This window comes from Callithrix jacchus, chromosome 22 (assembly GCF_049354715.1).
Source record: "Callithrix jacchus isolate 240 chromosome 22, calJac240_pri, whole genome shotgun sequence".
In the NCBI taxonomy this organism is placed as follows: Eukaryota; Metazoa; Chordata; class Mammalia; order Primates; family Cebidae; genus Callithrix; species Callithrix jacchus.
In genome coordinates, this window is record NC_133523.1 from 10,823,281 (window position 1) to 10,850,544 (window position 27,264).

Below are 27,264 nucleotides of genomic sequence, written 5' to 3' on the forward strand. Positions count from 1 at the left end.
AGCCAAACAATTCTAAGCACAACAAACAAACAAACAAAAATGGATGACTTAACACAGCTGAATCAAGATAATGTGGCTTTGGCACAAAGACAAAATGAATACATTGATGAAATAGAATAATCATATCCGAAATACACGCCTACATGTGATCCAGTGGTTTAGGATAAAGATCAATATAACACTGTAGAGTCACACTATGAATTATGAATGTATTTAAAAATAAGAGGTATGTGTGTATGTGTATGAAATGTTCAAGGAAAATAGCAAGGCGTGGGCCGGGCGCGGTGGCTCACACCTGTAATCCCAGCACTTTGGGAGGCCGAGGCGGGTGGATCACGAAGTCAAGAGATCGAGACCATCCTGGTCAACAAGGTGAAACCCCGTCTCTACTAAAAATACAAAAATTAGCTGGGCATGGTGGTGCGTGCCTGTAATCCCAGCTACTTGGGAGGCTGAGGCAGGAGAATTGCCTGAACCCAGGAGGCGGAGGTTGCGGTGAGCCAAGATAGCGCCATTGCACTCCAGCCTGGGTAACAACAGCGAAACTCCGCCTCAAAAAAAAAAGGAAAATAGCAAGGCGTATAGTAACATGTATGCAATGATCCCATCCTGTGTGAATTCTAGCAGCACTAAGAAGCGATCTCACAGAATGGTTGTTTCAGTAGTTACACTTGGCAGTTGCAAGAGTAACACTGCCCCCTAGGTAACGTCTTATCATTTATTTGGAATACATTTCAATGTAAGCTATTCTCATGAATACTCTAATGAAATAGCTCTCCAAGGCCCCCAGTGACCAAGCACTTGTCTAACTCTCCAGTTAACCTGCATTCAGTGTCAGTGACCTATGACACAGTTGACCACTGTTCCCATCTTGAAATGCCTTCTGCAAACTACCAGGAGAGGACACCCACCTATTCTCCCTTTCACCTCACTGGCCTGCCCAGTCTTTTGCAGGCTCTTCCTCTTGCTATGCTCAAAGGTGGACAGCCTCCAATCTCCTCCTGAACCCTCTTCTTCTGATATATTTTGTCCCTCACCCTGAAACCAGGTCACCTCTTCTGGAACCAGGTCTTTAAATGGTCTCCATATGCTAAGGACTTTCAAAGTTATACTCAGAACTTTCTCCCAAGCTCCAGACTCCTAGGTCCAATCGCCTGCTCAACACCTCCCTTGTTTGGCTCAAACTTATCATGACCAGACACAAACATAACCCTTGACTTCCCCTCCAATAATCTCCCTTGAGCCTTCCTCTTCTGAGTAAGAGGCAGCATTCAGGGGCTCTGGAAAATAAAATGTATCCTTGACTCTCCTGCTTTGGCTACATCAGAAGTCCTATAAAACCTATCCCTGCCTGTTTAAATCTGATTCATTTTTGTTTTTGGTTTCGTCCTATTTTGCTTTTCTAAAATTATTACCTCATTGTTTTAAATTTTTTATCTTTATTTTTTCTAAGTACATAGTGGTGTATATATTTGTGGGTCACATGAGGTGTTTTGAAACAGTATTGCAATGTGCAGTGATCACATCATGGGGAATGGGGTATTCATCCCCTCAAGCATTTATCCTTTAGGTTATATACAATCCAATTTTATGCTGTTAATTTTTAAAAAATGTATAACTATGGGAGGCTGGGGCTGGTAGATCATGAGGTCAAGAGATCAAGATCATCTTGACCAACATGGTGAAACTCCATCTCTACTTAAAAAATAAGAAAATTAGCTGGGCGTGGTGGTGCACGCCTGTAGTCCCAGCTACTCAGGAGGCTGAGGCAGGAGAATCACTTTGAACCTGGGAGGCAGAGGTTGCAGTGAGCTGAGATCATGCCACTGCACTCAAGCCTGGGCGGCAGAGTGAGATTCCGTCTCAAAAAAAAAATTACATTAAAAATGTAAGTTTTTATGCAGACTGCAATTATGGATGATTTATTCGCCAAACCACAGTTGACTCTTCAACAACACAGGTTTGAACTCTATAGATCTCCTCATATACAAATTTTCGTCAGAATCTGCTACTACTGAAACAGCAAGACCAACCCCACCTATTATTCAGCCTACTCAATGTGAAGAAAATAAGGATGACAACATTTATGACGCTCCAGACTGCATACTGTTACAAATGCTTGCTCACAAAGTTGAACCTTTCACGGTGTCTAGGAACTGAATTTAGTTAGGGGCCCCACTAACATAATGAAATGGTAAATATGGTTTCCCTTCCTTTGGATTTTCTGATTAACACTTCTCTGCCTTAGTTTATTGTGAGAAAACAATATGTAATGTATATGACTTGCAAGATGTGTTTTAATTGAATGTTTATCTTACCAGCAAGGCTTGTGGTCAACAGTAGGCTATTAGTAATTAAGTTGTGGGGGAGAAAAAAGTTATTTGAAGATTTGTGACTGCACTGAGGGCTGTTGCCTCTAATCCCTGCATTGTTCAAGGGTCAAACGTATTCCCCTTATATTCTAAATCTTTGAACAGCATTGGTGACCAAGAAACAAATACCTGCAATTGACTAAGTAAAGACATGATGTCACCCTTACCTATACTGTCTAGGTTCCTGATGGTTTCCTGTAGCACATCTCTGTAGAGACTCTTCTATGGTGGACCTAGCAAAGCCCACTCCTCCCAGGTAAAAGTTCACAGCCACATCCTCAAAGGCCACTGAGTCCTGAAACACCCCACATGTGCAGAGGAGGAAAACTGAAACTGACAGCACTGGGAATCTGTACTCACTACATAAATGTCACCTGATGCTGTGCTGACCAAGCATTTATGCAATGACACGGCAATCCAACTCTTACCCTCTTTCTAAACTCATTTTCTCCCAGAATGCAATTCTAATGCTAGAATTAAATGTGTTTGGTAAAATAACAGTGAAATAAGAAAATGCCACTCCTTGGTGAGTTAAAAGAGTGACATCTATTGCCTAGATCATCCCTAACATCCATTTACACAGGGTGTCTGTAGTTCCTGATGTGACAAAGTCCTCCTACCTAATGGGCAGAAGAGTTAACATCAGCAGTCCTGACACTGCATATTGCTACAAATGCTCACAGAGCTGAACCTTTCACTGTTTCTAGGAACCAAATCTAGTCAGGGGCCCCACCAACATAACCTATAATAGAGACTGAGTATCCCTTAACTATGTAAAAAATATGGTATCTGCTACACTCCCATATTCCCTCTGAGAGTTCAGAATTTTGTGATATGCTTGGCAGAGGGATCATACTTGATTATTCACTGCTAGGTTTGAATGTTTGTCCCCTCCAAAATGCTAGTTAAGACATAATCCTCAATGTGGCACTAATGAAAGGTGAGGCCTTTAAGAGGTCAGTAGGTCTAAAGAGTTCAGATCTCATGAATAAATTAATACATTCATGAATTAATGGCTTACTGAATTAATGAGTTACCTCAGGAGTGTGACTTGATGGCCATATTAAAAAACAAAAGGGATCTGAGCTAACACATTCAGCCCATTCTCCATGTAATACCTTCAACCACCTAGACACTCTGCAAGTCCCCATGACCAAGAAGGCTCTCACCAGATGAATCCCATTTACCCTTGTACTTGCTATGCTCTAGAACTATAATAATTAAATATTGTTTTTTGTTTTTTGGCGTTTTTTTTTTTGGGTGGAGTCTCAATCTGTTGCCCAGGCTAGAGTGCAATGGCACGATCTTGGCTCACTGCAACCTCTGCCTCCTGAGTTCAAGTGATTCTCCTGTCTCAGCTTCCCAAGCAACTGGGACTACAGGTACATGCCACCACACTCAGCTAATTTTTGTATTTTTAGTAGAGACAGGGTTTCATTATGCAGGCCGGGCTGGAAGAAATAAATATTGTTTTTTAAATAAATTACTCAGCTTTCAGGATTTTGTTATAAGCAATAGAAGACATACTAAGACAAACATGAAAAAACCATGCTGAGCGCTGGGTCTCTTATGAGCTTTTTTTGGTAGATAACATTTTCCGCATTTTGTCACAACTTGTTACTTGAGGGATAAAGTCCATCCAATCTGAATACACTATAGAAGAACATTTGGAAGATGGCATCTGCTTTTCTCTAGACCAAATTTAGTTAAGTATGTCAAAAGACTAATGAAAGCCATCTCACTATCCCAATGGGAAAATTAAGCTTTCTGTTGGATAGTAACAAAGGAAAAGAAAGAAGGAAAAAGATTGCACATGTTCTTGGAAAGAACTCAATATCACCTTTCATAAATATCTATGCTAGCCCCTAAATCCCTAAAACAGATGTTTTAGTAGTGAACAAAAATTATACTACCAAATCTAGTAAGAATCTCAAATGTCTAAAAGTGAGAAAAATGTTAGAACAGAAACATGAAATCTTGCCTGGAATACATGAAGGATTCAATGGTGCAACATGCAAGACCCTAAATAGAAACAAATAGGAATAGGAAAGTGAACAATGGCAGGAAAGCCTAGCAGAGATTTTTTTGTTTTGTTTTGGTTTTTGAGATGGAGTTTCGCTCTTGTTGCCCAGGCTGGTGTACAATGGCACAATCCCGGCTCACTGCAACCTCCACCTCCCAGGTTCAAGCAATTCTTCTGCCTCAGCCTCCTAGCAGTAGCTGGGATTACAGGTATGTGCCACCACGCTCAGCTAATTTTATCTTTTCAGTCATGGCTAGAGGGGCTGGGATGCAGGGGACCAAGTCCCTAGATTGCACACAGCAGAAAGACCCTGGGCCTGGACCAGGAAACCATTTTTTCCTCCTCAGCCTCTGAGCCTGTGACAGGAGGGGCTACCATGAAGACCTTTGACATGCCCTGGAGGCATTTTCCCCATTTTTTTCGACAATTAACATTTGGTTCTTCATGTCACCATAGTTGCCAGTTCCCAATTCATAAGGCTTTGAGAGAGAGAGAGAGAGAGAGAGAGAAAGATGGGGTTTTACCACATTGCTGAGGCTGGTCTTGAGCTCCTGAGTTCAAGCAATCCACCCATCTCAGCCTCCCAGAGTGGTGAGATTGCAGGCATGAGCCATAGTGCCTGGCCTCATATGCTTTTATATCTGGTATTCTTCATACAATATCAAGGTGAATGTTTTGAAATTCAAAGTCTAATGTCTCAGCCTTTGATTGGAGCATTTAATTCAATAACATCTAAACCTCGATGGAAGGAGCGTTTCCACACTGTGTTTAGGAGAGGGAGGGCAAATTGAACTCCCAGAGTTAAACTCATTAGTGTCCCTGACTCATCCCCAGGTTCTGATCCACTGTAGGGCTCCATTTCAGGAATTATCGTCTGCCCTCCAAGCTTTGGAATGTGTGTGGTCTCCTGAAAGGGGTTACTTGTGAACTGTGGCTGCAGCAGGCTGCTTATCTGAGCTAGTTTAAGTTTTTGCCTTATAGAATATTGCCGCCATATAATTCCAGTTTTTCCACACATTTAACTATTTTATTTTGTCGGAGTGTTTTTATCTTCTGCACTGAAAATTAGTAGATTGAGAGATAAGGTGGTAGAAAGGCTTGGCCAATGCAGCCAACAGCCTCATCCAAAACTCCTGATCCCTGGAGGACATCAGGCCCTCTTTGCTGCTGCAGTGTGTCCTCAGCTCCCTTCCTGCTCTCAAATCAGGGGACAGCTCCACTTGACAGTGAGTCAGGAATTTCCTGCATAGACTTGTGAGTCCCTGTCCAGGAGGAAGGAGAAAGGCCCCTTTGAGTACAGTCAGGACATACTGCCTAAATGCAAATGTCCCCTGGGAGGGGGTCAGGTCACAGCGCAGGGAGGAAGCTGGTCCTGTCAAAGCTTCGGTCTAGAACCTGTTTATCAGACTACTCCGCAGCGGGAGATCGCTTCTTCCCTTACTCAGTCCCCGGGGGAGGGACCTGGCGCACTATCCAATCAGGGCCGCGGGGCGGGGTCGTGGGAACTGTCAATCAGGCGCGCTACCCGGAGGAGGGTGCAAGGTTCAAAGAGCCCGCCGAGTCTTCTCCACGCCCCTGCGCTGGGCCCCGGGTTCCGTCGTTGAGAAACGCCCTGGAACGTCTGTGGCAGCCTTTGTTGCGCTGGGACCCGCACTGACAGCGGGGAGGTAGAGGGAGGAACCTGGACACCGGAAGCCGGGAAATGGTGAGTGTGTGAGGTCCGGTGTCCCGACGCGTGAGAAAAGAGACTGGTTGGAACCGGCCGGGACCGGCTGTGGTGGCACCGGGGCTTCCCCGCCGGCGACACCCTGGCGCAGCTCGGCCCTCGGTCCCTTCGGCCGTTGGGTGGGGCTGGGCTGGCAGCCGGGACCCCGGGCGTCCTGTTCTGTCCCTTCGCGGCGACTGCGGCCCTGGTCCCCGCGCCCGTAGCCCCGCGTCTCCCCAGATTGCCCGGCTGTAACCAACAGGTTCGCGGCCCGGGTCACTGTACCGAGACGCTGAGGGCTGCAGCAGAAACAATAGGGGGAGAGGGAGGGCACCCCAGATCCGCCTCCCTGAGAGATTTGGGGATGGGGTGTTTAGAGGTCTGGACGGGGGCGGCTGGGGTGTGGGGTCGCAGATTGGTGGGGAATGAGGGGTGAATCCTGGGACGGGAGGTGAAGAAACCGCATTCTCCTGCTGAGTGGGCTTCCTCGTGGGGTCTTCAGCCTGCTTCGCGCCACCCTTTCCGCTGGAATTCAGGTTCTCAGAAAGAACTCAGGCGACTCTTGAGCAACTGTCAGAGACCTTATGAAGCCGGTGGTCAGCGTCTGCTGTGACCTGACACTCAGGGAGGCGGCCCAGTGAGGTAGCGGGGCTGAGGGCACCTGGTTAATACCTAACTGCAATCTCGCCTCCCGCCTGTGAACCCAGTGAGGAGGCTGCACGGTGACGATGGTAGGGTCGCCAGGCAGAATCCAGACTCCTGTGTGGGGTTTGTGGGTGGGAGGAGCTGTGGTTTGTGTGGTCCCTTGTCCCTTCTTTCGTACGAAGGGCGATCGGTTCCCCTCCAAGTCTTCCAAAGATATGAGCAGCAGGGTCTCAAATCTATCACTGTGTTCTCTCATTCTGACTCCTCCTAGGGCCGACAGTAAATCCCTTGGCTTCCAGAGCCTTCCTCAGGCTAACTTTCTCTCCTCAATCCACAGCAACTTTATGAACTATTTGTCCCCCAGTTTATATTTCAAACAGAGGCTAGTATTTTCATTGTCATTTTGTTTATGCATAGCAATATGTGGCTCTTTATAAAAGGTTCTGTGTTTGTGAACATTTCACATGTGAGGAAGCAGAGAAAAACCACCTGACACTTTGCTGTAAAAATAAATAAATAAATAAACAAAACTTTTGTGACTGTCCTCCCTTCCTCATCCCTAGACAGAGATTCTTTTTGAGAATGTTTTTAGATTAAGGTTGTTCCTCTTTGGAAACATTACAGGGTGAAGAGTCCTCAGCCCATCCTCTGTGGCTTCCTGGTCCTGGGTTTCAGAACGGCCTGAGGCTACCCCAGGATGCCCACAGCTGCCAAGTCTCTTTTGTCAAGTGAATATCAGTCCCTGTGTCACTCCTCCCAGAGGACAGCTTCAGGTGGAGATGATGGGACCTTGTAGGGAAGCAGCATGATGCTCTGTGGTGGGAGGAGTCTCCTGGTATACTCTTCCTCAAGAAGCTACTTCCTTAGGACACTCAGCTTTTCTTCCCCCATCCCTTCCTTGGGGATATATGGCTGGTCAGCCAGTTGGATGGCAGTATTAATGGGAGAAGACTGAAATGATTCTTCCCTTCTGATGCTCTCAGACTAATGAAGGGAGAAAACTATTCCTAAAGACAGGAAAACCAGCCCCATTGAGGTGGTACAAGAATCTGAAAAGCAAACAATGTAGTGTCGCTTGGGATCATGGTTACTGAGCACTTCAGTGAGCAGCATGGGGATGGGGGATGTTCTAGGTGACAGGAGGACCTCACTTGACACACTGTGCACCCATAGGGAGATGGTGAAAGGAGATGATGCAATAAGGAATGCATATGGATCAACCAAATTGAAGAATTGGGAGAAAATAGAGAACTCGAAACTGTGTCAAGGGTCATAAAACCCCTTTTTGGTATGAAAAACATAAAACCACATTCAAAGTGGAAGCTTAGATAGCAAACTGAGTAAAAATTAATGAAAACTGGAAGGTCTGTAGTTAGTTGATCGTTGTATATGGAAATGCTAGGCAGAAGATGGATTATTCTCCTGTAGATAACCATTTGTCCCTGTCATTTTTGTTGAAGTGTCTCTCATTAGTATCACTGCCTGGCAATACCTGCTATGTCATAGGTTCTTGTACCTTCTTTTCTTCTTCTTCTTCTTCTTTTTTTTTTTTTTTTATTGAGACGGAGTTTTACGATCTTGGCTCACCGCAACCTCCACCGCCTGGGTTCAAGCAATTCTCCTGCCTCAGCCTCCAGAGTAGCTGGGACTACAGGCGCGCACCAACATGCCCAGCTAATTTTTGTATTTTTAGTAGAGACGGGGTTTCACCTTGTTGATCAGGATGGTCTCAATCTCTTGACCTCATAATCCACCCACCTTGGCCTCCCAAAGTGCTGGGATTATAGGCATGAGCCATTGTGCCTGGCCCTTCTATTTTTTTTTTAAATTAAAGCTATCCAAATGGTTCTTGTACCTTAAGTAGATGCTCTTGTTCCAGAATTTGCTGTTTTCCAATGGTTTATGGATCCATCAGTCTGCTGATATCATACTCTCCTGATTGTTACAGTCTTCAAAGGCTTGGCATGTGGTAGAGAAAGACCCTTCCTAACCTAGTCACTTTGGGCTGCTATAACAAATTACTATAAACTGAATGCCTTATACAACAGATATTAATTTCTCAAAGGTGTAAAGGCTGGAAATCCACTTTCAAGCAGATCTGTTGTCTAGTAAGGGCGTCTGTCTTGATTTGCAGATGGCAGTCTTCCCCTTATGCCCTCACATGGTGGAGATAATGTCTATAATGCCTGTTTAGTTTTGGTATTAAGGCAGTTGTATTAGTCCATTTTCACACCACTATAAAGAGCTGCCAGAAAAGATGTTTAATTGACTCACAATTCCTTGTGGCTGGGGAGGCCTCAGGAAACTTACAAATATGGCAGAAGGGGAAGCAGACTCTTCTTACCTGGTGGCAGGCGAGAGAGCATGTGAAGGAAGAACTGTCAAACACTTCTAAAGCCATCAGATTTCATGAGAACCCACTATTTTTTTTTTTTTTTTGAGACGGAGTTTTGCTCGTTACCCAGGCTGGAGTGCAATGGCACGATCTTGGCTCACCGCAACCTCCGCCTCCTGGGTTCAGGCAATTCTCCTGCCTCAGCCTCCTGAGTAGCTGGGATTACAGGCACACGCCACTGTGCCCAGCTAATTTTTTGTATTTTTAGTAGAGACGGGGTTTCACCATGTTGACCAGGATGGTCTCGATCTCTTGACCTCGTGATCCACCCACCTCGGCCTCCCAAAGTGCTGGGATTACAGGCTTGAGCCACCGCGCCCGGCAAAATGGTTTTCTTATGCACATTGATGGGCCTTCTTTTTCATTATACTCTGCCAGTCCCTGCCTTTTTACTGTTGAATATGGGTAATATACATTCTATGTCATAACTGATGTAACTGGATTAATGTCACATATATATTATTGTTTTTATTATACATTATCTGTTTTTTCAACTTTCTCCTTTCTGCCTTCTTTCATTTTGACTGAGCATTTATATGATACCATCTTCTTGCTTCTATGAGTATAGTTAATCTATTTGTTTCTTACGTTTTATTCATGAATTCACTAGAGTTGGTAAAATATCATTCACAACTAATGAGCCTTTAGTTTCAAATAACACTATCCTGGCTTTGGGGTAATGCTGGTGTAAGAAACTGTTCTGAATTCCTTTATTGTATTGCCCAGTACATTGCTGATATTATTATGTTGAACAAACCTGTGTCTATCAGATCAGATCAGATAGGTATAAGAAAACTAAAGAACTTCAAATATCTTCATTTCGTTCAAAGACTCTTCATGTATGTGTGTGTGATCCAAATTTCTAATCTATATAATTTTTTTTCTCTCTGATGAATTTCTTTTGATATCACTGGCAAGGCAGTTATTATCCATCATACATTCTCTGGATTTCATTCCTTTTTCTTTTTTTCTCCTCAGTCTAAATAACTTCAATTGTTCTATCTACATTTTAGCTGATTTTTTACTTTGGTTGCTCACATCTGTTGAACATCTATAGAGAAATTTTTATTTTAGATGTTGTCCTTTGCAGTTTCATAGATTAAATATGGTCCGATTTCTAATTTTTTATTGACATGATTTTATCTGTACATCATTTTTCTGATTTTCTTTTAGTTCTTTGTTCAGCCTTGCCTTTACCTCATTGAGCACATTTAAGACAGTTTTCTTTTCTTTTCTTTTGAGATAGAGTTTTACTCTTGTTGCCCAGGCTGGAGTGCAGTGGCACAATGTTGGCTCATGGCAACCTCCACCTCCTGGCTTGAAGCAATTCTCTTGCCTCAGCCTCCGGAGTAGTTGGGATTACAGGCATGCACCATGACGCCTGGCTAATTTTGTATTTTTAGTAGAGATGGGGTTTCTCCACGTTGGTCAGGCTAGTCTCAAACTCCCGACCTCAGGTGATCCAGCTTCCTTGGCCTCCCAAAGTGCTGGGATTACAGGCGTGAGCCACCGCGCCCGGCCAAGACAATTGCTTTAAAGCTTTCATCCAGGAAGTGTAATGTCCGAGGTTCTCAGAAGGGGTTTATCTAAATTAAACTTTTTTCATTGATGAGCCATATTTTCATGCTCTTTTATTGTCTTTGTGAATGTTTTGTGTTGTGAAGCAGACATATGAATGCTATAATCTGAAAATCAGATTCCCCTTCACTGTTTGCTCTTCTGGTTTGTGGAAGGTTTTAATGATTCCTTTGTTTAGTGACATTTTGGAGTATGTTTGCAGAGACTGTTCTCTGTCCAGTGTAGTCACTGAAGTCTCTGTTCCCTTTGCTTGTGTTCATCCAGCACTCTGATAGATTTCCTGAGTGCCAGCACTAAAAGCCAAAAAGACATGCCAAACACAAACCTGACCTCTTCCAGTCTCTGTGGGTGGCTCTGTGATGCAGTATTTCTTTTTTTTCTCTCTTTTTTTTTATATTTTCATTTTTTCTTTGTGTTTTGAAAAAATATCTGTGATGTAGTATTTCTTGAACACTTAGCTAGACTGTTTAAAATTCTGCTTTAGCCTTCCTTTTCCGTTTTACTAAATCGAAAGATGATGCAAAGCTGAAAATGAGGGCCTCCCCAGGTCTTTTGTGAAAATGTGTTCTTTCCAGTGCATTCTCAATTCCCCAAAACACCTGAGTGCTTTTGAATGCTCTAATTCCTTTTTTTTTTCCTTTTGAGACGGAGTCTCGTTCTGTCACGTAGACTGGAGTGCAATTGCTCGATCTTGGCTCACTGCAACCTCCGATTCCCAGGTTCAAACAATTCTCGTCCCTCAGCCTCCTCAGTAACTGGAACTACAGGTGCCCGCCACCACACCTGGCTAATTTTTGTATTTTTAGTAGAGACAGGATTTCACCATGTTGGCCAGGCTGGTCTGGAACTCCTGACCTCAAGTGATCCGCCCTCCTCAGCCTCCCAAAGTGCTGAGATTACAAGCATGAGCCACCGTGCTCAGCCTGAATGCCCTAATTTCTGAGGCAATTGTTCTCTCCTTTTTTATTCCCAGGACTTAGATATTCTACCACATCTTTTTTTTTTTTAAATAAAGACAGGGTTTCACCATATTGGTCAGGCTGGTCTTAAACTCCCGACCTCAGGTGATCCACCCGCCTTGGCCTCCAAAATGCCTGGATTACAGGCATGAGCTACCACGCCCAGCCTCTACCACATGTCTTAATCATAATTTGTTGTCCCAGTTGTTTGAAGGTTTTTTATGTATTTTGCAATATTTGGAAGCAGTTCCTGCCAAGCTTGGCCTAATTAGGCACCATCATTGATGAAATAAAAAAGAGCTTTCTTTCAGACCTTTGGATAGTCCACAGATGTATGAAAAATACAAAGGTGCAATAACTTTCAAAGAAGATCTGATCTGCTCTCTCTAGGGATTCACATTGGAAACTTGGTCTGCTGTCTTCAAGACTGGCTCTGATGTGAGGACGGATTGGGACAAGGACAAATAAAAACTCCACAAAGCCTTCCTACTGTTTTTTGCCTTCCTTATTCTATTTGTTTATCTCTGTGTTAATAGTACAAGGTGCTGAATGCTGAATATTATATATTTACAATCCTTTATCTGTTTTTGGAAAGCTGTTGCTTTCTTGGTTAGAAGGTTTTTAGCATTTTTAGATGTTTGTGACTTCTGTTAGATTTGGTCATATAATTTTTAATGATGACAAAAAGATCTGTTTCGGGATTTAGGGACTATTATAGATATTCATGAGAGGTGACATTGAGGTTTTTTCTAAGAACATATGCAATCGTTGCCCTTCTTGTTCTTTGACATTATTTAATAGAGCTTAAAATTTTTCCATTGGGATGGTAAAATATCCTTATTAGTCTTTTGTCATACTTAACTACATTTGTTCTACAGTTGCTACCTTCCAAATACTCTCTCTTAGTATAGTCCCATAGCACAGTCTAAATCCCCCAAGGCACAAGGGTCACTCATTACAGATACAGTGACCACAGTGTTTTTTTCATGGCTGTCTGGCTGTCTTAGTCTTTTATTGTTGTTGTCACTTATAACACAATACTTTAACCTGGGTAATTTATAAGAAATGATATTTATTTTTTACATTTCTGGAGGGTGGGAAGCCCAGCATCAAGGCTGGGCATCTGGTGAGAGCCTTTGTGCTGGTAAGTCTCTTCTGCACAATAGGGAGTAAGACTTTGTCATGACAAGAACTACAGACTCACTGTAGAAATAGAAAGTAGGAGTGATTCAGGCAGTAAGACTCACTTTGTTAACTCACCAACAAGAGCTGTGTTCCTATTCAACTGTTACTTTATAAAACATGCTCAATTCTAGCATCAGAATTGTTGCATGGGATAAAATGAGTGTAAAGAAAGAATAAGAGTCTGGGCGCGGTGGCTCAAGCCTGTAATCCCAGCACGTTGGGAGGCTGAGGCGGGTGGATCACAACGTCAAGAGATCGAGACCATCCTGGTCAACATGGTGAAATCCTGTCTCTACTAAAAATACAAAAAATTAGCTGGGCATGGTGGTGGGTGCCTGTAATCCCAGCTACTCAGGAGGCTGAGGCAGGAGAATTGCCTGAACCCAGGAGGCGGAGGTTGTGGTGAGCCGAGATCACACTATTGCACTCCAGCCTGGGTAACAAGAGCGAAACTCCACCTCAAAAAAAAAAAAGTAAGAAAGAATAAGAATGGGTTTACTATGTCCTTGAATAAATGCTTGGAAATCACACCATCATGTGAAGGTTATGAAGTGAATATCAATTCCCAGTGCCTTCAGTTTCAATCTTCCTCCTTTGCACATGTGGAATGTTTCAGGACTCAGTGGCGTTTGAGGATGTGGCTATAAACTTCACCTGTGAGGAGTGGGCTTTGCTGGGTCCATCACAGAAGAGTCTCTACAGGGATGTGATGCAGGAAACCATCAGAAACCTGGACTGTATAGGTAAGGATGATGTCATGCCTTCACTTAGTCAATTAGAGGCATTTGCTTCTTGGTCATCAATGCTGTCCAGTGATTCGAAATATGGAAAGGGGGATATAGTTAACCCTTGAACCAGCCACCCAAGCAGTCATACATCTTCTCCCCCACAACTTAACCCCTAGTAGCCTACTGTTTATTGGTAGCGTTATTGGTGACATAAACAGTTGATTAGTATGTGTTACATGCCATATGTATTACATGCTATACTATACTATTCTCACAGTAAAGTAAGCTAGAAAAAGAAAATATTCATTATAGGGAAGTAGAACATTATTTAGTATTCATGGAAAGTGCATCATAACAAAATTTTCATTCTCATTGTCTTTACATTGAGTAGACTGAGTAAGAGGAGGGGTTAGTTTTACTGTCTCAGGTGTAGCAGAGACTGAAGAAATTTATATGTAAGTGGACCTGTGCAGTTCAAACCTGTGTTGTTGAAGAGTCAACTCTAGTTTGGTGTGTGAATCATGCATTCTTGCACTGTACATAAAATCTTACAGTCTTTCTGTAATTTTGTAATCACCTATACACATTTTTCTGGTTCTAACTTTTAGGAATGAAATGGCAAAACCTTGATATAGAGGAAGATAAATACAGAAATCCTGGGAGAAATCTAAGGTAATTTGCACTCACCAGAGAAAGCTGTGTCCTTGGAGTGATTCACAGTATGCCAGAAATTTTATTTTATTTTGTTTGTTTTAGAGACAGTGTCTCACTTTGTTGCTCAGGCTAGAATACAGTGATGTGATCATAGCTTACTGTAGCCTCAGACTCCTGTGCTCAGTGGTCCTCCCATTTCAGCCTCCTGAGTAGCTAGGTTATAGGCATGCTGGAACCACTACATGTGGCTAAATATTTAGTTTTTGTAGAGATAGGGTCTTGCTATGTTTGACCAGGCTCATCTCAAGCTCCTGCCCTTAAGCATTCATCCCACCTTGGCCTCTCAAAAGGCAGGTATTGCAGGCATGAGCCACTGTGCCCAGCCCAAAATTTTAAAAAGAAGCAAGGAAAACTAACAAGCCCACCTTAAATTTATTCTTAAAAAATTTTCTTCAGGCAGGGCGTGGTGGCTTACGCCTATAATCCCAGCACTTTGGGAGGCCAAGGCGGGTGGATCACGAGGTCAAGAGATCCAGACCATGCTGGTCAACATGGTGAAACCCCGTCTCTACTAAAAATACAAAAAAATAATTTTTTTCAAAAACGTATACTTAAATACTTAAAATCTGACATAGCTATTCAGTGCTTGCAAAATAGTTCCCTTGGAAACAGTATTAAGAATCCCCATATGAATGTCACTATCTTCAAAACAGCTGGGATTGAATTATCTTACACATCATTCTGTCCATTCATGTTCAAAGGGACATGAAGCCAACACTTTGCATGATAATGTTAGAAATGTAAATCCAGGCCAGGTGCCATAGCTCATACCTATAATCCCAACTATTTAGGAGGCTGAGGCAGAAGACTGCTTGAGTCCAGGTGTTTAAGCAGCCTGGGCAATATGGCAAGACCCCTCTCTACAAAAAATACAAAAATGAGCTGGGCATGGTGGCATGTACCTGTAGTCCTAGCTATTAGGGAGACTGAGGTGGGAGCATGGTTTGAGCCCAACAGGTGGAGGCTGCAGTGATCTGAGATCGTGCTGCTGCACTCCAGCCTGGGCAACAGAGTGAGACCCTGTCTCAAAAAAAAAGAAGAAAGAAAGAAGTCTGAATTTAATACTTATTAATACAAAATCATTAATAAACCTTTACTAATGTACTTCTTATTTTTTACAGATATTATATGGTAAAGAGAGCCCGTGAAATTAAAGATAATAGTCAATGTGGAGGACCCTTTACCCAGATCCAAGATGATATTGTGAATGAGAAAATGCCTGGAGTAGATCTATGGGAAAGCAGTGAGCATACAGAAGTCCTCCTGGGTCGTTCATCTCTTAATTGCTACATTAGAGTTGACAGTGGACACAAACCATGTGAGTATCAAGAATATGGAGAGAAACCATATACACATAAACAATATGGGAAAGCCTTCAGTTATCAGCCCTACTTTCAAATACATGAAAGGCCTCAGCATGGAAAGAAACTCTATGATTGTAAGGAATGTGCAACCTTTAGTTCTCTTGAAAACCTTCAAAGACACATGGCAGCACACCATGGAGATGGACCTTGTATATATAAGTTATATGGAAAAGCCTTCATTTGGCCTAGTTTATTTCATATGCTTAAAATAACTCACACTGAAGAGAAACCATATGAATTTAAGCAGTGTTCTGCAGCTTTTCCTGCTTACAGTTCCTCTCTAAGACATGAAAGAACACACAGTGGAGAGAAACCCTATCAATGTGAACAATGTGGGAAGGGCTTTAGTTGTTCCTGTTACACTCAACTATATGAAAGGATCCACACTGGAGAACAATCCTATGAATGTAAGCAATGTGGGAAAGCATTTTATCATCTTGGAAGCTTTCAGAGACACATGATAATACACACTGGAGATGGACCTCATAAATGTATGATATGTGGAAAAGGCTTTCTTTCTCCCAGTTCAGTTCGAAGACATAAAAGAACTCACACTGGAGAGAAACCCTACGAATGTAAGCATTGTGGGAAAGCATTCTCTGATTGCACAGGTTTTCGAAGACACATGATAACACACACTGGAGATGGACCTCATAAATGCAAGGTATGTGGGAAAGCCTTTGATTCTCCCAGTTTATGTCGAAGGCATGAAACAACTCATACAGGGGAGAAACCCTATAAATGTGAATGTGGGAAAGCCTTTAGTGATTTCTATTATTTTCGAAATCATGAAAGTACTCACACTGGAGAGAAGCCATATAAATGTAAACAATGTGGAAAAGCCTTCATTTGTTGCACTTACCTTCAAATACATGAAAGAATTCACACTGGGGAGAGACCCTATAAATGTAAACAATGTGGAAAAGCCTTCAGGTCTTCCAATTACACTCGAGTACATGAAAAGACTCACACTGGAGAAAAGCCCTATCAGTGTAAGCAGTGTGGAAAAGCACTTTCTCATCTGAAAAGCTTTCAGAGACACATGATAATGCACACTGGAGATGGACCTCATAAATGTAAGATATGTGGGAAAAGCTTTGATTCTCCCAGTTCATTTCGAAGACACGAAAGAATTCACACTGGGGAGAGACCCTATAAATGTAAACAATGTGGGAAAGCCTTCAGGTCTTCCAGTTACATTCAACTACATGAAAGGACTCACACTGGAGAAAAACCCTATGGTTGTAACCAATGTGGGAAAGCATTATCTGATCTCTCCAGCTTTCGAAGACACATGATAACGCACACTGGAAGTGGACCTCATAAATGTAAGATATGTGGGAAAGGCTTTGATTATCCCAGTTCAGTGCAAAGACATGAAAGAACTCACACTGGAGAGAAACCCTATGAATGCAAGGAATGTGGTAAAGCCTTCAGTCATTCAAGTTACTTACGAATACATGAAAGAGTTCATACTGGAGAGAAGCCCTATAAATGTAAGGAATGTGGGAAACCATTCCATTGTCCCAGTGCCTTTCATAAACATGAAAGGACCCACAGTATAGAGAAACCCTATAAGTGTAAAGAATGTGGGGAAGCATTTCATTGTATCAGTTCCTTTCATAAACATGAAAGCACTCACTAGAGAAAACCCCTGTGAGTGCTGGACATGTGGGAAAGCCTTAAGTACTTTCAGCTTCTTACAGATACACAAAAAGACTCATGCTGAAAAAAGTTAGATGAATATAAAAATGTACTAAAATCTTACATTTTTTTCAGTATCTTTTGAAAACATGACCAAATTCATACTTCAAAAATAATACAGTGAATGTGAGGAATATGAAACAGCCTTTCTTTCTCTAGCAAACTTTCAAAGGTGCATGTTATGACATACTAGCAATGGATACTACTGTAGGTAATGTAGAAACGCATTTACTAGTCCTATTCATTTCAGTTACATGAAAGATTTCAAACTGCAGAGAACCACTATGAAAGTAAACAATGTGGTAAAGCATTTAGTAGCTTCAGTTTCTTTTGAATACAGACCTCTCTAGCTTCTGAGGTGAATTGATTCCAGCGCCCTCAGGAGTACCTATATTCAGAGATACTCAAGTCTCCGACATTAACGGCATGTTTGCATAGAACCTAGGTGCATTTTTCTGTATATTTTAAATCATTTCTATACCTCTATAATACACAATGCATTGTAAATTCTGTTTTTTATTGTTTAAGGAATCATAACAAGAAAAAAGTCTACATGTTCAGTACAGACACAACTGTCATTGTCCCAAGAACATGTACATGTCAGCAGCAATGTTAGCATCTGTGGAGTTTGTGAGTATTAGACCTTTAAGTGTTGAAGGTCCCGTCTCTATAATTGCAGCTGCTTTAGCTACAAATATTATAGGAAGCTGTTTCTTCGTTCCCTTTACATCGCCAAATCTTCCGGTGGTTGTAGGCATTTTGTTATCCTTCAAGTGACCTAGAGCCTTTGTTGTATGACAGGATTGTATCTGAAGATCACATCATTTAACAATTGTAGCTATTGAATCTGTAAAACTCCTAGAAGAAAACATTGAAAATACTTCAGGACATTGGTCTAGGTAAATATTTTATGGCTAATACCTCAAAGCATAGACAACAAAGACAAAAATAGACAAATGAGACTATATTAAACTAAAAAGCAGCTGCAAAGTAAGGGGAGTTTGCAACAAGAGTGCAGAGAAAACCTGTTGAATGTGAGAAAACATTTGCAAACTATGTGACAAGGGACTAATATGCAGAATATACAAGGAACTCAAACATCTCAACAGGAAAAAATATAAATAATCCCATTAAAAGTGGGAAAAGGACATGAACAGACAGTTCTCAGAAGACATACGAATGGCCAAAAGGTATATGGAAATATGCTTGACATCAGTAACGATTAGTAAAATGCAAATTGAAACCACAACAAGATACCCTGCTTAGAATTGTTCGTACTAAAAAATATTTTTTAAAAAAATGCTAATGAGGATGTGGAGAAAAGAAAATTTTCACTATTGGTGAAAGTGTAAATTAGTACAACCACTGTGGAAAACAGTATGTAGATTTCTCAAAAACCTAAAAATAGAACCCCCATATGATCCAGCAAACCCAGTGTCTATCAACAGGAAAAAAAATCAGCATATCAAAGAGATACTTGCTCTTGCATATTTTTCACAGCACTATTCACGATAGCAAAGATATGGAATCAACCTAAGTGTCCATCAGTGGACTCATGGATAAAGAAAATATGGTTTATGTACACAGTGGAATAGTATTTGGCCATAAAAAGAATAAAATGTTATTTCTAACAACATGGATGGAACTTGAGGTCATTATGGTAAGTGAAATAAGCCAGGTACAGAAAGACAAACACCACATGTTCTCACTTATATGTGGGAGGTGAAAAACTTGATCTCATGGAGATAGGGAATAGAATAACAGATATCAGAGGCTGAGAAGGGAAAATGAAGAAAAGTTGGTAAACAGGTCCAAATTTCCATTTAGAGCAAAGGAATAAATTCTGATGTTAGCAAGCAGACTAGAGTGACTATAGTTAGCAACAATATATTGCATATTTCAAAGTAGTTAGAAGAGAGGACTTGAAATGTTACCAACACATAGAAATGATAAATACTCAAGATCATGGATACCCCAAATACCCTGACTTGACCATTACACATTCTATGCATGCAACACATACTCATGTGTACCTATATATATATATATAATATGTATCAATAAAAGAAAATATATAAAATAGTTTTTAAGTAACATTATTGTCAGGTGTCTGTGGGCTGAGAAACAGCCCAAGGTGTAAATTTAAGTTCTTCTCAGGTCTTTTCTTAGTTGCACTTGTCCCTGGACATGTGTAATAACTTTCTAATTTTCTCTGTATGTATGGTTATTTTTCTACAACCTAATCTTCAGTGGCTCTCAACAGGAGAGAAATAAAAACATTAAGGGAAAAAAGGCATCAGCCTGGAAGTCACTTCAGATGGAGGGGAAGGGCCTTCAAAAAATGGGGAGAGATGCAGTAGCAACCATCACCACCCAATTCTTTGTAACTCTGTGATCAGAAGCAGCAATTATCAAGCAGTGCACAGATCCCCAATATTTGGAAGACAGGTCCTTTTTGCTCACCCTGGCCCCCCAAAACTGCATGCAAACTGCTGTTAGAACTTCTGCATAGCCACCTGTCATGGAGCTGAGGAGGTGAATGAGTCAAGGCTGCTGACTCAACTAAGAGTTGAAATTGACCAAAATTAACCACATTTTATTATCCTATCATTCCCTGGAACCTGCAAGCTTTTAATAGTATCTACAGTTTCAAAATAGCCCCATCAGTTGGATTCTGCCAGTGCAATTGTCTAGGTGGGGATACAGATTCTCCGTGATTTTTATCCTGCCATCTTCCCTGAATCCTCTGACCTGACTTTTTATACTAATGCATTAATTCAGGTCCCATCCCACATGTCATCTCCTCAGCAAGTCTTTCTGTCACCTCAGCTACTCCTTTCTGTTATGTACATTTTTTTCAATGCACTTTTCATAATCAGGGAAATCCAATGTAGGTTTACAGAATTTACTGCTTTCTTAACAACCTATGAAAGCCAAATTATATAAATGAACCAAATTGAATAGTGTCACTGTTACTTTTATGAAGTGTTATCCCTTAGATTCAAACAACCAAAAAAACTGCTTTGCACCGATTTGCAGAAAACGAATGACAATGAATTCCCTTTTGTGGTGAGGATGGCATTAGCATCCACACATACTCCTTTAGGGTGTGGATTTCTGAGTTGTGCTGAGATCTTCAGTATTTACAGCAAGTGATGGTCAATTTAAAATATTCTGTGCCTTCAATGAGCAGGTAGTATAGCAGGTTAAAGAGAAAAGAAGCAAATAAAATGGATGAGGTCCTCAGGGTATCACAATCTCTCCTGGAAGACAATTTTAAATGAATAAATCAAGGAACATGAGAGAGCCACAAGGGGGTCTAACCTGGGTCCAGATAGACTCCTTGAAAGGGAAAGCTATTTACACAGTTCTTAGGATTTAGCAGCAGAGATGATTGGATGGGTCAGTGGTGAAATAGGGTTGAGACAGTTTCAAATAGGTGACCTAAACATGTAAAACCTCAGACACAGAGCCCTTGGTGTTAACCATGATCTGTTGAAAGTCAGAGAGAATGAAGCAGAGAATTGTCAAAAGCTTACATTTGATTAGCTCTTTTACTATAACAATGTGTTAACCTAGAAGTAATTATATATTGACATCTTTTTATCAAAATAATAGTTATTTGGAAGAGTTTTTTTTCCTACCGTGTAAACATAACCAACTCCTAGGAGCTTCCATGTGTATATTTAAATGTATAATATGTGTAAAAGATCTATCAGGCTTATATCATTCATTTATCACACTTTAAACACCTATGAATGACCAACCTGGGCAACATACCAAGACCTCATTTCTACCCCCCAAAAATTTTTTTCTTAATTATCTAGGCATAGTGACATGCACCTGTAGTCCTAGGTACTCCAGAGGCTGAGGTAGGAGGATTGCTTGAGCCTAGGAGGTTGAGGCTGCAGTGATCCATGATGCTGCCACTGCACTCACTCCAGCCTGGGTGACACAATGACACCCTCTCTCAAATTTTTAAAAATGTCAGGCCGGGTGCAGTGGCTCATGCTGGTAATCCAAGCACTTTGGGAGGCTAAGGTGGGCAGATCATGAGGTCAGGAGTCGAGACCATCCTGGCTAACACCGTGAAATCCCATCTCTACTAAAAATACAAAAAATTGGCTGGGCGTGGTGGTGCGTGCCTATAGTCCTAGCTACTTGGGAGGCTGAGGCAGGTGAATCACTTGAACCTGGGAGGCAGAGGTTGCAGTGAGCCAAGATCGCACTATTGCAACTCCAGCATAGGCAACAGAGTGAGACTCCGTCTCAATATATATATATATATATATATATATATATATATATATATATATATATGTCAAATAAGATGAATGTCATTGCTTAAACTCTTCCACACAGAAGAATTTATCAAGATGGTCTTCGGAGGTAATGTCATGAAGAAGCAGTACAGTGCAATGAAGAAAAAACAACAAAAAAACAAGTGAAGGGGGTAGAAAAACTCAGTTCTACTCCTTACTCTTCCTAGACGTGAAACAGCCTTGGGCAAGTCACTGCACCTCTTTGAGCCTGTTATTTCAGTTGTAAAAAGCTGAGATAATTAATATATCCTAGATAATGCAGTGCTCTCAGTAGAAACTGAAACCACACCCTGAAATCAAAAAGCCAATATATAGCCTCTTCCTTTTTGTTTTTTGAGACAATGTCTTGCTCTGTCCCCTGGCTGGTGAGGTAGTGGTGGCACATGCCTGTTGCAGTGGCACGATCTTGGCTCACTGCAACCTCCACCTCCTGGGTTCAAGCAACTCTTCTGCCTCAGCCTCCCAAGTAGATGGAATTACAGGCATGCACCACTATGCCCAGCTAATTTTTTGTATTTTAGTAGAGATGGGGTTTCATCATGTTGGCCAGAATGGTCTCGATATCTTGACCTTGTGATCCACCCACCTTGGCCTCCCAAAGTGCTAGGATTACAGATGTAAGCCACCACACCCAGCCCAGCCTCTTATTTCTTGATGTCAGATTTGTGCCCACCTTACAAAAAAAGTTTTCAGAGCTTTTCCATTCTTAGAACTGAAAAGGGACTGTAGACTTACGGAAGTGTCTAAAGACAGAAAGTCAGACTTGTCAAAGATGAATTTCTGAAAACATTTTATTTGGGAAGAAATACTTGAAGTTAGGGCATACACACAGACCAAGTGGTCTTTGGTATGTCTGAAAAACAAAGAGAACATTGAACATTTCATGAAAAAGAGTTACATATGACTCTTCAAGAAAGTTCATTGGCACTAGTAAGATTCTTGGGAGTTGGAAAGTTCTGATCTGTAAGTGACAGCAATGAGTAAAACTATTCTTAGAATCACAACAAGTTGTTTCAGTAACTTTTAGATAAAACTGGTTTCAGGATACAGCTGGCAATTACAGTAGCTTGACAGAGAATGACATGCTTGGAGCATTGGTGTGTGCCCTGAGTGTTTTTCCCCCTTGATCTATTGACTCTCTTGTAGTTGAGTTTGACAAGACTGACCCAATTTATATGATCAACATTCAGTTTGCTAATACACTACAAAACAATTTTCTGCCACTTCACAACTAATGTTTTTAAATAGCCTTCAGCCTTTGACTTGAACTTACCAAAGGACTTTTCAAACCAAACAATGTCCACTCTTTTTTTTTTTTTTTTTGGTAACAGTCTCGCTCTGTCACCCAGGCTGGAGTGCAGTTGTACAATCATGGCTCATTGAAGCCTTGACCTCCCAGGCTCAGGTGATCCTCCTGCCTCAGCCTCCTGAGTAGCTGAGACCACAGGTGCATACCACCATGTCGAGCTGATTTTTATAGATACAGGGTTTTGCAATGTTGACCAGCCTGGTCTCAAACTACTGGGCTCAAGCAATCCACCCACCTCAGCCTCCCAAAGTGCTAGTATTATAGGCGTGATCCAAACATTTAAAGAACTAATACCAATTCTACTCAAATAATTCTGAAAAATAGAGGAGGAAGGAATATTTTCAAACTCATTCTATGAGGCCATTATTACCCTGATACCAAAACCAGGCAAAGACACATTAAGAAAACTATTGATCAGCTGGTCCGAAGGTAGTGAGTTACCACAATTGATTGTTCACAGTCAGTTACAGATTGAACTCCTTGTTCTACTCTTTCCCTCCTTCTCACTACTGCACTTGACTAGTCTTTAAAAGAAAAAAAAGAAAACTATAGGTCAATATCCCTGATGAATATTCATGCAAACATCTTCAACAAAATACCAGCAACCAAATTCTATAACGCATCAAAAGATAATTCATCATGACCAAGTGGGATTTATCCCAGGGATGCAAGGATGGTTTGACATATGCAAATCAATCAAGGGGATACATCATATCAACAGAACAAAGGACAAAAACTATATGATTATTTCAATGATACTGAAACATATTTGATAAAATTTAACATCCCTTCATGATAAAAAAAAAGTCTTCAAAAAAACAGTATACAAAGAACATACCTCAACATAATAAAAAGCCATATATGACAGACCTACAACTAGTATACTGAATGGAGAAAAAAAGCCTTTCCTCTAAAATCTGGAGCAGGACAACAATGCCCACTGTCACCACTATTATTCAACATAGTACTTGAATTCCTAGGTAGAGCAGTCAGACGAGAAAGAAATAAAGGGCATCCAAACTGGAAAGGAAGAAGTTAAATTATCCTTCTTTGCAGATTACATGATCTTATATTTGGGAAAAACTTAAAGGCTTCACCAAAAAACTATTAGAACTAATAAATTCAATAAAGTTGCAGGAGACAAAAATCAACATATAAAAATCAGTAGCATTTCTTCGGAACAAGGATCACTGGAAGAAAAAAATAAAAAGCCAAAAATTTGTAGCATTTTTATACGCTAACAGTGAACAATCTGAAAAAGAAATCAAGAAAGTCTTGATTTTCAAGACTTTAGCTGTTTACAATAGCTACAAATAAAATAAAATACCTAGGAATTAATTTAACCAACGAAGTAAAAGATCTCTATAATGAAAACTATAAACCATGGATGCAAGAAATTGAAAAGGACAAAAAATGAAAAGATATTTCCTGTTCATGGATTGAAAGAATAAATATAGTTAAAATGTACATACTACCCAAAGCAACCTACAGATTAAATGCAATCCCTATCAAAATACCAATGACATTCTTCATAGAAATAGAAAAAATAATTCTAAAATTTATATGGAACCACAAAAGACCTGGAATAGCCAACACTATCCTGAGCAAAAAGAACAAAACTGGAGGAATCACATTACTTGACTTCAGATTATACTACAGAGCTCTAGTAACCAAAACAGCATGGTCCTGGCATAAAAACAGATACATAGACCACTGGGACAGAATAGAGAACCCAGAAATAAATCTATACATTTACAGTGAACTCATTTTTGACAAAAGTGCCAAGAATGTATATTAGAGAAAGGACAGTCACTTCAGTAAAAGGTGCTGGCAAAACTGAATATTCACATACAGGAAAAAGAACCTAGACCCTATCTCTCACCATATGCAAAAATCAAATCAAAATGATTAAAGATTTAAACCCAAGATGTCAAACTATGAAACTACTAAAATAAAACATTAAGGAAAGTCTCCAGGACATTGGAGTAGGCAAATATTTTTTAGGTGTTACCCTACAAGCATAGGCAATGAAAGCAAAAATGGACAAATGGGATCACATGAAGTTAAAAAGGAAAAAACACAGCAAAGGAAACTATCAACAAAGTAAAGAGCCAAGCCACAGAATGGGAGAAAACATTTGCAAACTATTAATCTGACAATAGATTAATATACAGAATATATAAGGAGTTCAAACAACTCTGTGGGGAAAAATCTAATATTCTAATTTTAAAATAGGCAAAAGATCTGAATAGACATTTCTTTTTTTTTTTTGAGATGAAGTTTCACACTTGTTACCTAGGCTGGAGTGCAATGGTGCGATCTCGGCTCACTGCAACCTCCGCCTCCTGGGTTCAGGCAATTCTCCTGCCTCAGCCTCCTGAGTAGCTGGGATTATAGGCGCGCACCACCATGCCCAGCTAATTTTTTGTATTTTTAGTAGAGACGGGGTTTCACCATGTTGACCAGGATGGTCTCGATCTCTTGACCTCGTGATCCACCCGCCTTGGCCTCCCAAAGTGCTGGGATTACAGGCGTGAGCCACCGTGCCCGGCCCTGAATAGACATTTCTTAAAAGAGACATACAAATGGCAAACAGACATAAAAAGTGCTCAACATTGCTAATCATCAGAGAAATGCAAATCAAAACTACAATAAGATATCTCACCTTAATTAAAATAGCATTCACCCAAAAGACAGGCAGTAACAAATGCTGGTGAGGATACAGAGAAAAGAGAACACTTGTACACTGTTAGTGGGAATGTAAATTAGTACAACCACTATGGAGAACACTTTGGAAGTTTCTCATAAAACGAAAATAGAGCTATCATATGATCCAGCAATCCCACAACTGGGTGGGATTGGAAATCAGTATATCAAAGAGATATCTGCACTCCCATATTTATTTATTATAACGCTATTCACAATAGCAAACATATGGAACCAATTTAAGTGTCCATCAACACATGGTTGGATAAGGAAAATGTGTTGTTATATATACACAATACAATGATATTCAGTTATAAGGCCGGGCACGATGGCTCATGCCTATAATTCCAGCACTTTGGGAGGCCAAGGCGGGTGGATCACGAGGTCGAGAGATCGAGACCATACTGGTCAACATGGTGAAACCCCATCTCTACTAAAAATACAAAAACTTAGCTGGGCATGGTGGCAGGTGCCTGTAATCCCAGCTACTCAGGAGGCTGAGGCAGGAGAATTGCCTGAACACAGGAGCCGGAGGTTGCGGTGAGCCGAGATGGCACCATTGCACTCCAGCCTGGGTAACAAGAGCAAAACTCTGTCTCAAAAAAAAAAAAAAAAAATCAATCTATGAAAAGTAAAATTGGCCATGCATGGTGCCTCACACCTGTAATCCTAGCACTTTAGGAGGTTGAAGGAGGAGGATAGCTTGAGGCCAGGAGTTGGAGAGCAGCCTGGGCAACATGGTGAAACCCCAGCTGTACAAAATACAAAAATTAGCTGGGTGTGGTGGTGCACACCTGTGGTCCCAGCTACTTGAGAGGCTGAGGTGGGATTATTGCTTTAGTCTGGAAGATCAAGGCTGTCGTGAGCCCTGTTTGCCCCACTGTACTCCAACCTGGGTGACAGAGCAAGACCTTGTTAAAAAAAAAAAAAAAAGGAATCATGTAAATGAAACCAAATTCACTGGTGTTACCTTAACCTTTTTCTTTTTCTGGTAGAGACAGGGTCCCACTATGTTGCCCAGACTGGTCTCAAACTCCTGGCCTCAAGGGATCCTCCTACCTTGGCTTTCCAAAGTGCTAGGATTGCTGGTGTGAGCCACCACACCTGGCCTATCTTTATTTCTAACAGCTGTTATACCTTACATGAAAAAATCCTTGAGAAAACAGCTTTGAGACATTTTCCAGAAAGGGGAAGTCAATGAAGCTCCCTCCTTGTGAGGGCGATATTAACATCCACACACCCTGTCTGGGATTGGATTTCTGAGCTGCGCTGAGACCTGAGAGTGGAAAATAAGTCACTGTTTTTCCTCTGCTCTCACACAACAGGGAATACTTCTGTGACCAAATGAAAATAGTTGAGGCGTGTTCTCCACATACCAAGCAAAGTATGTATTCTGCAACTGACTCCAGCTGGATGTCTTCTAACACTTCCTACCTTTATATAAGGTATGAAACTACTTCAGAAATCATCTGTCCATGTCTCCTGATTTGCGAACAATAATTCTCGATTGTATCTGTTGTCCCAACATAATTTTTCGTAGCACCTCATTTCCTTG

At 41.1% G+C, this 27,264-nt stretch overlaps 1 protein-coding gene across 1 annotated transcript; it reads left to right on the forward strand.

The window, feature by feature from the left end:
* Positions 1-5,902: 5,902 nt before the first annotated feature.
* On the forward strand, positions 5,903-19,443 carry ZNF441 (zinc finger protein 441). Its single transcript, XM_008987323.4, has 4 exons — positions 5,903-6,100; positions 13,479-13,605; positions 14,199-14,262; positions 15,426-19,443. Exons 1-4 carry the CDS (start codon positions 6,098-6,100, stop codon positions 17,311-17,313), a joined length of 2,082 nt encoding a protein of 693 aa, XP_008985571.2. The 5' UTR covers positions 5,903-6,097; the 3' UTR covers positions 17,314-19,443.
* The last annotated feature ends 7,821 nt before the right edge of the window (positions 19,444-27,264 follow it).